Raw genomic sequence first — 13120 nt, 5'->3', positions numbered from 1 at the left:
ACAAAAAACTCTCCCAATGTCAGAATAACAGGGGCAGCTCACAGCCGTGACTACATGCACCGCAAGACAAAATTTTTCCAGGGAACGTAACATCTGTGATCAAGCAGTTCATCCCCTGGTTGGGGAAATAAATGAAGTATTTCTGGTCATCATCAACCTTGCAAGAAATGTACTGTATTTTCACGTAGATAATGCGCACCCGTGTAAAACGAGCACACGGGTATAGCGCACGGGAAACACACATTTATATAAAGAAATTTTTATATACCGCGCTCACGGGTATACCGCGCATGCCGCCCCGACTCTCCTCTGGCTGCCCCGACTCTCCTTTCACCCGCCCCGACTCTCCTTTCACCCGCCCCGACTCTCCTTTCACCCGCCCCGACTTTCCATTCGCTGCCCCGACTCTCCGTTCGCTGCCCCGACTCTCCTCTGGCTGTCCCCCCTTGAAGTCCTGTCCCCCCTTGAAGGTCTGCCTGTCCCCACTTGAAGTCCTGTCCCCATCCTGAAAGCCTGATGCCCCCCCCCGACGCCCGATTCATCATCCGGAAGGACCGCTCGCACCCCCAACGCTCGCACTCCCACCCCGATGGACCGCTCGCACTCCCACCCGAAGAACCGCTCGCACCCCCACAGCCTCCCCCCCTCCCCCATGGAGAAGCTGTCTACCTTGTTTCCGGATGCCAGTGAGCCCAGCTGCTTCCTCTGCCGGCGGTCCTGCCCCTTCTCTGAGCCCTGCGCTACGCTGCTTCCTCTTCCGGCGGTCCCGCCCTTTCTCTGACGTCAGAGAAAGGGCAGGATCGCCGGAAGAGGAAGCAGCGCAGCAGGGCTCAGAGAAGGGGCAGGACCGCCGGCAGAGGAAGCAGCTGGGCTCACTGGCATCCGGAAACAAGGTAGACAGCTTCTCCATGGGGGAGGGGGGGAGGCTGTGGGGGTGTGAGCGGTTCTTCGGGTGGGAGTGCGAGCGGTCCATCGGGGTGGGAGTGCGAGCGGTGGGGGTGCAATTGGTCCTTCCGGATGATGAATCAGGCGTCGGGCGGGGTGGGAACTATGTAAAAAAAATTTTATATAGCGCGCTCACGCGTATAACGCGCAAGGTTATGCACGGTTTGTAAAATCGTGTATAACGCGTGCGTTATATGCGTGAAAATACAGTAGATTGTTTAACAAAATTTTTTTTTGCTTGTGATTGTCATTTGTTGCTTTCAGTTTTTGGGGTAATGATATCAGGACAATGAGTTTTTCAATAAAACCTTTGCCACATTTCAAACGTCATTGCATTTTTTTTTTTGCTGACATCATTGATTTTTTTTTTGCTGACATCATCACATTGTTTCAGGTGGTGCTGGCTTTGCCATTTAAGAAAAGTGCAGAAGGACTCAAGTTTCAAGTTTATTTAAAATTTCTTATCCTGCCTAATTAAACTTCTAGGCGGTGTACAATGAAAATACCATAAAATCAAATTAAAAATTAGTAATGCTAAACAATACCAGGATATATTAGTACAACAAATGACATGACATACAGACTTACTTCAAACAAATGGGAAAATGGGCAAGAACTGCAATCTTTGGAGAAAAGAACACAGAGAAGGAAGAAAACAATAGGTAGGGATAAAAACAGAGAAGCATTGTTTAAGTCCTTAAAAGGACAGTTATTGTCCAAATGCATCCTGGAACAAGAAGGTTTTTAACTTGGATTTAAATTGATTTAGTGCGGACTCTACGCTTAAGAAATTGGGCAGTGAGTTCCAAAGGGAAGGTGCAGTGACAGCAAAATTATTTGATCTCAATGTGTTCATAAACTTTAAAGATTCTGTGACATGGAACGGACTCCATAATAAGCCTTGAACTGCAGGAGTTACTGATACGGAAGGCAGCTGTGATATGGTCCTTTGTTGGGCAACATTTAAGCCTCCTTGATTGTGCTTGAGCCCCCTTCATGAAGCACGAACGTTTAATTGATTTGATCATTGTTTTGTTTGACTGCACTTTGCAGCAGATTTGATCTTTTTCGTAATATCCACATACTGTTGGCAGCTCAGTGTAGGATAGCTCATATGTGATATGTGAAGAGTATGTGATAAGCAGGGCCTGTTGTGATTCACAGTTGTCATATTTTCAAGTGTGCCTGGTGAGCACACTTTTGCATTGATTTTTCCTCTTAAAATTTATTATTTCAAGGTTTAAAAATTTTGTCTTAGGGTGCATATGGTCATGGCTACGAACTGTCCCTATTACTATGTCATTGAGAGAGGTTTTTGTTGGACCCATTTAGAAACATAGAAACATAGAAAAAAGCAGCAGAAAAGGGCTATAGCCCACCAAGTCTGCCCATTCCAAGTATCCCCTCCCCTGAATTTACTCCCTTAAAGATTCCACGTGAGTATCCCATTTTCTCTTAAAATCCGTCACGCTGCTGGCCTTTATCACCTGGAGTGGGAGTCTGTTCCAATGATCCACTACTCTTTCGGTGAAGAAGTACTTCCTGGAGTCGCCATGAAACTTCCCTCCCCTGATTTTCAGCAGATGCCCTCTGGTGGTCGAGGGTCCCATGAGCCAGAAGATATCATCTTCTGACTCGATGCGTCCCGTGATGTACTTATACGTTTCAATCATATCTCCCCGTTCTCTTCTTTCCTCAAGTGAGTACAGCCGCAATTTTTTTAAATCTTTCTTCATACGTGAGATCCTTGAGCCCCAAGACCATCCTGGTGGCCGTTCGCTGAACCGACTCGATCCTCAGCACGTCCTTTCGGTAGTGTGGTCTCCAAAACTGAACACAGTACTCCAAGTGAGGCCTCACCATGGCTCTGTACAAGCAAACATTTTGAAAAATTACCACATGTGCGCTTGCCGCCATTTTGTAGGGATTAAGAGCCTGATTCTCTGTGGTACACCAATCTTGGCGGATGCCTAAGAGGCAGATGCCAATTGCATGTCAATCACACATCGGCGTCCTAAAGAGAATTGCATCTACATTGCTGAACAGACACCTTAAATGTGGGCCAGCATTTTGCAGGACTACATTTAAGGCATCTGTCTCATGCCTATGGAGACACCTAGGGATGCTTAAGCACTCACAAAGCCACTTCTGGGTGAAACCACGCTCCGCCTTTGGTGTGCTTAAGCATCCCTAAGTATCTCCGTAAACATTCTACGGTTGCCTACAAAATAGGCAGAACCAGAATTTACAATGGAAGGAAGGAATCAGCCAGAGGAAGGTCCTGGAGCAGGCCTGCGACACTGCCTCTTTGTCAGTGAAGCTTCTAAGAGGCTGGTAGGCACAAAGGGGCTGACCTGGTAGGGGAGTCTTAAGGTTGGAGTTTTTTTTGTCATTTTGCCCCACGATCTTGAGGGAGGGAGGGGTTTGCTTGTGCTGCTGGACCAGCTGCAGCTGAAAGGAAGGGAGACAGGTATTGGATCTGGTCTGGGGATTGGGGGGAAAGGAAAAAGGTGCTGGGCCAATGTGGTGGTGGTGGGGATGGAGTTGAAAGGAAGGGAGGGTGCCAGACCCACAGCTGGGTGCTGAAGGGAGGGGATAGAGGTGTTGGACCCATGGGAAGGGGGCTAGAGGGAAGGGAGAGAGGTGCAGGACCTGCAGGGAGGAGGAGAGAGAAGGGAAGGGAAAGAGAAAAGCTGAACCAAGTGGATGAAGGAAGAGTGAGTGAAACATTGAACATAATGGAGGGATGGAGAAAAGAGAGAGTGTGAGAGACACATTGGTGTAAGGGAATAAGAGAGGGGAGAAGCTGAACACAGTGAGATATACAAAAAGAGGGGAGATGGTGGATGTGGATGGGAGCATAGGAACATGGACAAAAAGGGGAATACAGCATGGGGGTGGTATATGAATACAGAGGGGTAATGCCAGTTATGGGAGCCTATATGGACACAGAGAGAAGACGGCTAGACATGGGTGAGAATAAGAACGCAGAAGGAAGATGCTGGCCCTAGGAGGGGGGCAATAGAGGAGTGATACTATACACAGGGGGAGAGGATCATAGAATGGTGAGATGATGAAAGCAGGGGAAATACTAGAAAGGGATGTATAGGAGACATAGAGAAGAGAGATGCTGAACACATACACATGCTGAATATATACACAGATATAAAAGAAATGTCAAATGGTCAGGAGACCCTGGCAAGTGAGTTAAGAGAAGACAAAAGAAAACAGCGAGACCAACATGATTTGAAGAATAAAATGACGAGACAACAAAAGGTAGAAAAAATAATTTTATTTTCTATTTTGTGATTAGAATATATCCGATTTGAAATATGTATTCTGCTAGAGTTGGTGTTTAGACATGGTACACTGTCAAATCCACACACGCCAATTGTGTTCTGTCAAATGCGCCCCGACAGTTGCACGCACGGATAAGTGCGTGCATGACAATTGCGGCCCATCGAGGATATCTGGAAGGCCCTGATTTGCTTAGATTCCTCAGGCCCCATCCCTTACTACAGGATGCATGAGAGGCATATATTAGTACCTATTGCAACTTAGTAAAATTTCTCCTTTATCACCTTTTGTGAAAGTGGCAGTAATAATCTTCTGGAAGCCATCAACAGTTCTTGCACCAAGCATTCTAGAGAGGAGTGCTTCTGAAGGTATTTTGAAATATTTTTAACCTCGCCCCATTGTACTATGTTTGTACAGGATCAAACCCTCTTAGTAAACACATAGAGTGAAAGGACCATTGGGCTAACATTTACTTTCCTGTCAGAGAACAATAAAATCATCAGGGAAAGAGCGAATACAATATAGCACTACCTGGAATATGAAAGGGCCAAATAGAGCAGCAGTGTCCATGTAAACCATGTCATTTAGAGCCAATCAAGTTACTTTCATGAACTGTAAATATAGCAGAAAATATCAGTCTCTTATTTTGGGGCCTAAGAAACGTGTCTTTAAGTCATCTAAGGGTGACTTTATGCCCCAGGAGCTGGACATCTTTTATGAATTTGTAAAAAAAGAAAATCAAGTGTTCTTCCCCTGAGCAATTTCCATCCGCCTCCGCGGCGTCTCTTAATGGGGTGGTGATGCCTTTGAGCAAGTCCTTGCCTCAGCCTGTTGCAGCTGTTGCGCTGTCTGATCCAGATCTGAGGGGCCCTGAGGCTGATATGTCTCTTACTGATCCCTTGTTTGCTGGTACAGAGCTTCCCGGGATGGGAAATCAGGGATTGTGTGCTGGATCTGCAGATCCTTCGGGGGTATTGGCGGTTCAGATCGATTTAAGTGAGCCAGAGGCTCGCCAGCCCACATAAATTGTTCTGTATATTAGACCCTATATGTTTCTAGAGAAACACAAAGTAGGAAACAGTTTCTGCTGTTTAAAACCTTCAGTTATTCAGATGGGAGCTTATTTTTCTTAAAGTTCATTTGTAAATATATCATTAAATACAGGGGTTTTGGACCAGTGATGAAAACCAACCCCAATTGGTTAAGATCTTTATGATTTTAATCCAGGGGTTTTTTGAGGTCCTTTTTTCCTCTGTTTTATTTCACATTATAGCTAGATTGTGAGCCTTCGAGACAGTAAGGGAATTTCTAAGTACCTATCTTTACTTATCTTATTTTTATTGTATCCTTAATGTATATTTTCTGTAAACCGCTTCAAACCTAACGGTATAGCGGTATATAAGAAATAAAATAAAAATTATATGAAAATATTGAGTGCTCCATTATATTTGTCAATCTTTCATACTGTGCAATTATCTACCTTTATATCTACTAAGGAAGTTGTAGGGGATGGGGAAAGAACTTCATTGCCAATCCTGCTTACCAAGGAAGCTCATTGAGTAATATCTCCTGGTTTAGAGCTTTAGTTTAGCCGCTTTTGCTTTTGGGCTCCTTTTACTAAGGTGCGTTAGGGCCTTAACGCGCGGAATAGCGCGCGCGCTAGACCTTAACGCCAGCATTGAGCTGGCGTTATTCTAGAAGCGTACCGTGCGGTGTAGCGCGTGGTAATTTCGTGCATGCACTAAAAACGCTAGCGCACCTAAGTAAAAGGAGCCCTTAGTGTTTTGAGGAGAGAGTTTTAAGTATAAACTTCTCGTTTTCCATAAGTTTTTGGAATTGGATTTCATAATATTGAAGACTGGAAATTAGTACATTTTTCTTAATGTTTATTTTTCTGTAAAGTGACTACTTAGCTGAGTTATGCAAAATTTAATTAAAAATAAATAAAAATTTAGGCACTATTTCTGCATGATTTATTCCAGTAATTTATAAGGTACATAGGTGCCTAGTAGAGAATGACACGGTGGCGGTTTACCCGCGGCCACCGCATTTTAGCTGCGGGTCACCCGCCGAAAACGGGGAAGAAAACTAGCAGTCGCTGCGGCGACGGGGACAAGGCCATTCACCGCCTGCGGGGCGGTGAATGGTCTTGTCCCCCGCAGTGAGGCATGAAGGATCGCGTGGTCCCCGCAGCTCACACCCGCCCACCCAATCGATTCCAGTGTCCAGCCAGCTCTCTCCCCTCTCCTCACCCCAGTCCGTAGATCCTCCTCCTCGGCGACCCGCACGCTACCAGAGAGCCGCGCACACCCGCCGCTGCTCAGCCTCGATCTTCTGCTCTGACGCAACCGGAAACAGGAAGTTGCAGCAGAGCAGAAGATCGAACACTGAGCAGCCGCGCGTGTGCGGCTCCCTGGGAAAGCGCGCAGGTTGCCGAAAAAGAAAACCCACAAACCAAGGTGAGGAGAAGGGAGAGAGCCGGCCAAACACCAGGATCGACCGGGCAGGCAGGTAGTGGCCGCGGGGACGGTGACGGGGCGGTGACTGGGATGGCAGTGGCGGTGACGGGGCGGTGAAAGGGATGGCGGTGACGGTGACGGGATCGGCGGTGACGGGGCGGTGCAGAGGATGGTGGGCCGGTGACGGGGCGGTGACGGGGACAGATTTTTTCCCCGTGTCATTCTCTAGTGCCTAGGCCTTCAAATAATATAGGAGCTCATAGAAAATCACTTCCCATGACCTCAGCAATACCACTCAGGGCTCAATTACTTTCAAAGCCCTAGAGCTTTTAGTATCCACTCGTCACTGGCCCATTACTTTTCTTAAACTTATTATCAAATTATAATAATCACTTGGCTTTGGGTTCCTTCTACCCACACCACCTTTCATAAACTTTAAAGTTTTATAACATTTTTATAAGTAAACAAGCACTTAGCTTAGAAGGCTTGAGCCGCTCAGTCAGGGGTTAATTAATCCGAAATGATATGTTTCGCAAGTCGCTGTTTCAAGGATACCCCGACCACTCTTAGCATTAGCAACTGTCTCGCCAGTTCCTTCCCTGACACACGCCTCACTAAACACCGCAGCCCATAGATCAGGCAAAAATTGTTGTGATTATATACATCTTTTACCACCATTTTAGGGACCCCTGACGAAGACATGTTGATTGAAAGACTGACCGTGTAGGGTCCCTTTACCTTTCTAAGGTGGTCTATTTGTGCGCAACAAATTGTTTATTGAAATAAACATTGCCTGCATCTTGTACATCTGTTCTGCAGTTTTTTCTTTTTGTTAAGGGAATAGCTTTCATTTTATTGCCAAGTAATATGAATTAAAGGGACAGTTCTAGAACAGAGGCCCTCCATTTAAGTTCTTCGATTCATTATTAGAATTATTAATGAGGTGTTGATTGTTATAGCATTTTATGAAAAAAAACATTTTTAATTTTTGCTTTTATTCTTTCCTTTCCTATTTTTAAATGGAGTTCCTTTCTTAATGAATGTGAACTATACATTGTAAACCACTTGGATCCTTTTTAGGCTGTTATGCGGTATATAAAGTTTTTAATGAACATAAACATAATACGGAATGAGAGCCTATTCTGTATGGATGCAGAAAGTCCTTATTGAATAATAATATACATTTGGGTGCCCACTATTAACATAGAAACATAGAAAAAGACGGCAGATAAGGGCCGCGGCACATCTAGTCTGCCCACCCTAATGACCCTCCCCTATTTAACTCTGTGCAGAGATCCCACGTGACGATCCCATTTCTTCTTCAAATCAGGCACGCTGCTTGCTTCGATCACCTGAAGTGGAAGTTTATTCCAGCGATCAACCACTCTTTCAGTGAAAAAGTATTTCCTGGTGTCACCGTGCAATTTCCCGCCCCTGATTTTCCATGGATGTCCTCTTGTCGGCGTTGGACCTTTGAAAAAGAAGATATCTTCTTCTACCTCGATCCGGCCCGTGAGGTATTTGAACGTCTCGATCATGTCTCCCCTCTCTCTGCGTTCCTCGAGTGAGTATAGCCGTAATTTATCCAGCCGTTCCTCGTATGGGAGATCCTTGAGTCCCGAGACCATCCGGGTGGCCATTCGCTGGACTGACTCAAGCCTCAGTACATCCTTGCGGTAATGAGGCCTCCAGAATTGCATGCAATATTCCAGATGGGGCCTCACCATGGATCTATACAACGGCATAATGACTTCAGGCTTACGGCTGACAAAACTCCTACGTATACATCCTATGATCTGCCTAGCCTTAGATGAAGCCCGCTCCACTTGATTGGCAGTCTTCATGTCTTCACTGATGATCACCCCTAAGTCCCGTTCTGCAACAGTCCTTGTTAGGATCTCGCCATTAAGGGTGTAAGTCTCGCATGGATTTTGACTGCCAAGGTGCATGACTTTGCACTTCTTGGCATTGAAACTCAATTGCCAGATCCTAGACCATTGCTCCAATAGGAGTAGGTCATGTTTCATATCGTCCGTTGTGCTCTTGCTTGTTACATTACATAGTTTGGCATCATCGGCGAATAACGTTATTTTACCTCGAAGCCCCTCAGCCAAGCCCCTTATAAAGATATTGAAAAGGATCGGGCCTAAGACCGAGCCCTGTGTATTAGTGTATATTTTGGCACCACTATGGCAGAAATGAGGATGCCTAAAAGTAGCAGGCACGCAGACAACATTTGCACCTCTACAGATGACTCACGTGAAAGCCCTTTACAAATATGCGCTATGGCATTTGAGTGCCTATTTCAGGGGTGTCAAATTCAATCACATAAGGGGCTGAAATCTGAAACCCAGGCTAAGTTGCAGGCCAAATTTTTTTATTAAGATACTTAGTCTTAGTAGAAGTATAGATCCTTCCTCACCCTGTAATACCTGTGGTGCGGTCAGGCACTTATGTTGAGCGCCCTGCTCCAACCTAGCTTTTACACTGGGACTGGGTCCTTCTGCCTGCAAATGAGTACTCAGGCAGCACGGTGAGGAGCTTTGGAGCACCGCTAGTAGTGGGGCAGTGCGTTCAGGTGCTTGGAGCGCCACTGGGACTGGGGCTGCACAGTCGGGCACTTAGATACAGCACAGTCACTGAGGACCACGTAAAACGGCCAGGTGGGCCTTGTGTTTGACATGTGTGGCCTATTTGTAGGATGCCACTTAAGAGTCCCACATATATGCAAAGTAGCTCAATAGGAGGTGAGGAGTGGCCTAATGGTAGCACTACTGTCCCTGCACCCAAAGGTTGTGACTCTGGGCAAGTTACTCTATCCTCTATTGCCCCAGGTACAAAATAGGTTCTATTTATTTATTTATAGTATTTATATAGCCTAAGTGGTTTACATTCAGGTACTCAAGTATTTTTCCTGTCTGTCCCAGTGAGCTCACATTCTATCTAATGTACCTGGGGCAAAGGGGGATTAAGTGACTTGCACAGGATCACAAGGAGCAACAAGGGATTTGAACCCACAACCTCAGGGTGCTAAGGCTGTAGCTCTAACCACTGTACCACACTCTCCCTCTACATATGTAAGCTGCTTTGAATGTGTAAGCAAAAAAAGGCAGCATAGAGGGCTGTTCAAAAAAGTATCAGACCTTTATTCATAAAAAATACTCGTATTCAGATACAACAATCTTATACTAATCTCCTTCAAAGTAGTTCCCTTGGGCTGCCACACAGTTCTTCCAACGGTTCTGCCACTGTCAGAAGCAGCGCTGGAACGCCTCTTTTAAGATTGCTCGTAACTGGTCCATCGCATACTGCATGATGTCTTCTCTTCACTGAAATCTGGTCCCTTTCAGCTTGGGGAAAAGCCAGAAGTCACACGGAGCCATGTCTGGAGAGTAGGGAGCCTGGAGAATCGCAGGTGTGTTGTGTTGGCCAGGAAACTCCGTATCAAATGTGAAGAATGGGCAGGTGTGTTATCATGATGGAGCTGCCAATTTCCCGCTGCCCACAGGTCCGTCCATTTGCGTCTCACAGCATTACGAAGGCGATGCAGAATCTCTTAGTGGTACCCCTTGGTGATGGTTGTGCCATGTGGTGCGTACTCGTGATGAACCACACCTCACGTGGTCAATGACAATCTTATTTCTGGATGTTGAGGGCCTACCAGAACGTGCTTCACTCTCCACTGATATGTGGCCATCTCTGAAATGGTTTTACCACTCCTTTATCTGTGTGGTGCCCATTGCTTCGTTCCTGAAGGCCTGTTGAATCTTGTAGATCGTTTCCACTTGGGAATCGCCAAGCTTTACACAAAATTTAATGCAGTAGCGTCGTTCAACTTTTTCTGTCATTTTGTCAAAAACGAAAATCCGACGGCACTCACTTACACTTCCTCACTCATCTGTGGTCTGCCGGTGACTGACAACTTCTGTAGACGGGAAAAAAATTCAAGCATGCGCATTAGGGTCGCCTGCATAGGTGCACCAAACCACGCCTCCCTAGCTTTATTTGTTTGCGCAAGAAAAATTAAGGTCTGATACTGTTCATTGTTGATTGATTTTCATTTTTTTGTTATATTTTTGTACTCCCCTCATTTTGACATATATAGTGAGGGGTTTTGCTCTTTCTATATTAATTGCCAATTTTTACTGGAAGCATTAGGCCACAGTTTGGCTGCCTAGTGCTCTCAGGCTGTAGAATAAACTCAAGATTTTGCTGCAGTTATTTTATAATAGATATAATAAGGCTTATGGTAAAATTCACATTTATAGTATTTATAGAGTAGTTTTACTATAGTAGTATAGTTTTACATGGATTTGCAAATTTTTTATCTAATTAGTAACTAACATAATGACTAAATAATGAAGAATTAGGGTACCTCAGGCAGCATTAGAGTCCTTTAACATGCGTTATGGATCAAATAACACAGGTTAGTACCCGAATGCTACTTGTTAAGTATCCTCTAAATTTTCCATAAATGTTGATATCATAAATAAAGTAGTTTGCTGGAAATGTATTGGTAAACTCATTAACAGTTTTGCAGCACTATATACTATATTTACTGGTAGCTTTCACCTCCTTTCATTTGGTTGAGCATTGTTTTTCTTTGTAGGTATAATATAGAGCCGAACTTGTACTGTCCATTTTTTTCTCTTGGAGCCTGTATGGAAGGACTGAGCTTGCTGTTCAATCAGCTCTTAGGAGTATCTCTGTATGCAGTGCAACCTGAGATAGGAGAGGTCTGGTGTGAGGACGTCCGCAAGTTGGTGAGTCAAATGTGGCCTTTATTAGATTAATGGCATGGTTAAGCAGATACAAAGTAGATCACTTCTGAAAACATATATGAAAAATGCTTCATTTGCTCTGAATTTATCACAATATGCATTACATTTACTTTTAATTTTCTGTATTTAATCCTTTAAGTGGGTTTCATATCATTTGCCTGAAATTTTCAGAACAGTACCACACAGTCACTGAATATTAGTGCTGCCCGATTCACGATTCGAATCGGTTCACCGATTCACTTCGGGTGAATCGATTGGAATCGATTCAAAACAAAACAAAAAAAAAATCGGCTTCACGATTTCGACTAACCCTCCCCCCCTTGCCCACTAAAGCAGGAGCGGCAGCGCTGCTCTTGCTAACCGGCCGCTGCCACACCCGCTTTAGAGGGCGAGGGGGAGGGTCAGTCAGGAAGTGCTGCTGTCGGGTCCCCCCCCCCCCCCAAGGCTGCACACCATTCAGGCAGGTCTGATAGATCAAACTGCGCCACTGAAGAGCCGAAGGGGATGAAGGACACATCCAGCGACACCATGACTGCCAACTGCAGAAGAGCGGCAAACTCATGCTTGCTTCGTGCCTGCTTCTGCGACTACTATCAAGATCTTGAGGGATGAGATTAGAATTCCACAATGGGGGTAAAGGGTGAGAGACAGCAAAAAGAGATTAGATGCCTGAGGCAAAAAGAAAAAATAAAATAAAATTTTAAAAATAAAATGTTTTGGGGCGTGGCTTGGACACGCATGAAGGAGGTCGGTTAGCAGAAGAGCTCCATATAAAAAGTCCTTGAAAGAATAAAAAAGTCGCAAAAATTTGAAGAATTAAGATTAAATTTATGATAAAAATAAACTCGATGGCGTCAGGAAAGCAAAATAAAAACGACTTCGCAGTCTCTGGAAGCAGCAAGAGAGCAAAGCCCGAACAAGAGACAGGATCCAAAACTGCAGATCCAGAAGTAATGAAAGAACTTAAAGAAATCAAACAAATGCTTTCAATTCTCACAAAAAAAGTTACAGAATTAACAGATGATGTTTCAACATTAAATAAAAAGATGGATCTAATCGAATTAAAATCTAACGATTTAGAAGAAAGAATGATAACTGTTGAAGAAGAAATTTTAAACACAAAAACTGAAAAAAAGAAAATTGAAACACTTACTAAAGAACTGGAGGATTACTCGAATCGTGAGAGAAGAAGCAATGTTCGTCTGATAGGTTTACCGGAAGGAGCAGAAAAGGGGAATCCGGTGACCTTTATAGAAAACTTATTACCAAAACTACTTCCTCTACAAACTAAATATCCCATAGAGATTGAAAGAGCACATAGAGTGCCAACAAAGAGATCAGAAAAGCATCAAGGACCGAGGCCACTGATATTTAAACTACTACGCCACCAACAGGTCATGGAAATTTTTCATCTTGCAAAACAGAATAAAGGTTTACAATATCAAGATGCCCGTATTCACTTTGTCCCGGATTTTGCAAAAAGCACAGCAATTAAAAGAAAGAAACTGCTGGATTTGAGACCACAACTACGTGAACTGGGAGCAAAATTTGGTCTTGTATACCCAGCAAATATGAAAGTAACCATAGCAAACAAAACTTTAACCTTTGATAATCCTGAAGAGCTACAAAAATATATAC

At 44.4% G+C, this 13120-nt stretch overlaps 1 protein-coding gene across 3 annotated transcripts in view; it reads left to right on the top strand.

The window, feature by feature from the left end:
• MIPEP (mitochondrial intermediate peptidase) overlaps positions 1 to 13120 on the top strand; it is a 190942-nt gene that overhangs the window by 65681 nt on the left and 112141 nt on the right. For all 3 annotated transcript variants that reach the window (XM_033949151.1, XM_033949152.1, XM_033949150.1), the window contains one exon: positions 11311 to 11464. In XM_033949151.1, coding sequence (XP_033805042.1) covers positions 11311 to 11464 — 154 coding nt within the window. The remainder of the gene's footprint in view (positions 1 to 11310; positions 11465 to 13120) is intronic.

Source organism: Geotrypetes seraphini, chromosome 6, assembly GCF_902459505.1.
Source record: "Geotrypetes seraphini chromosome 6, aGeoSer1.1, whole genome shotgun sequence".
NCBI lineage: Eukaryota > Metazoa > Chordata > Amphibia > Gymnophiona > Dermophiidae > Geotrypetes > Geotrypetes seraphini.
Note: the sequence above shows the minus strand (reverse complement) of the source record. Positions and strands in the feature narration are given on the sequence as shown.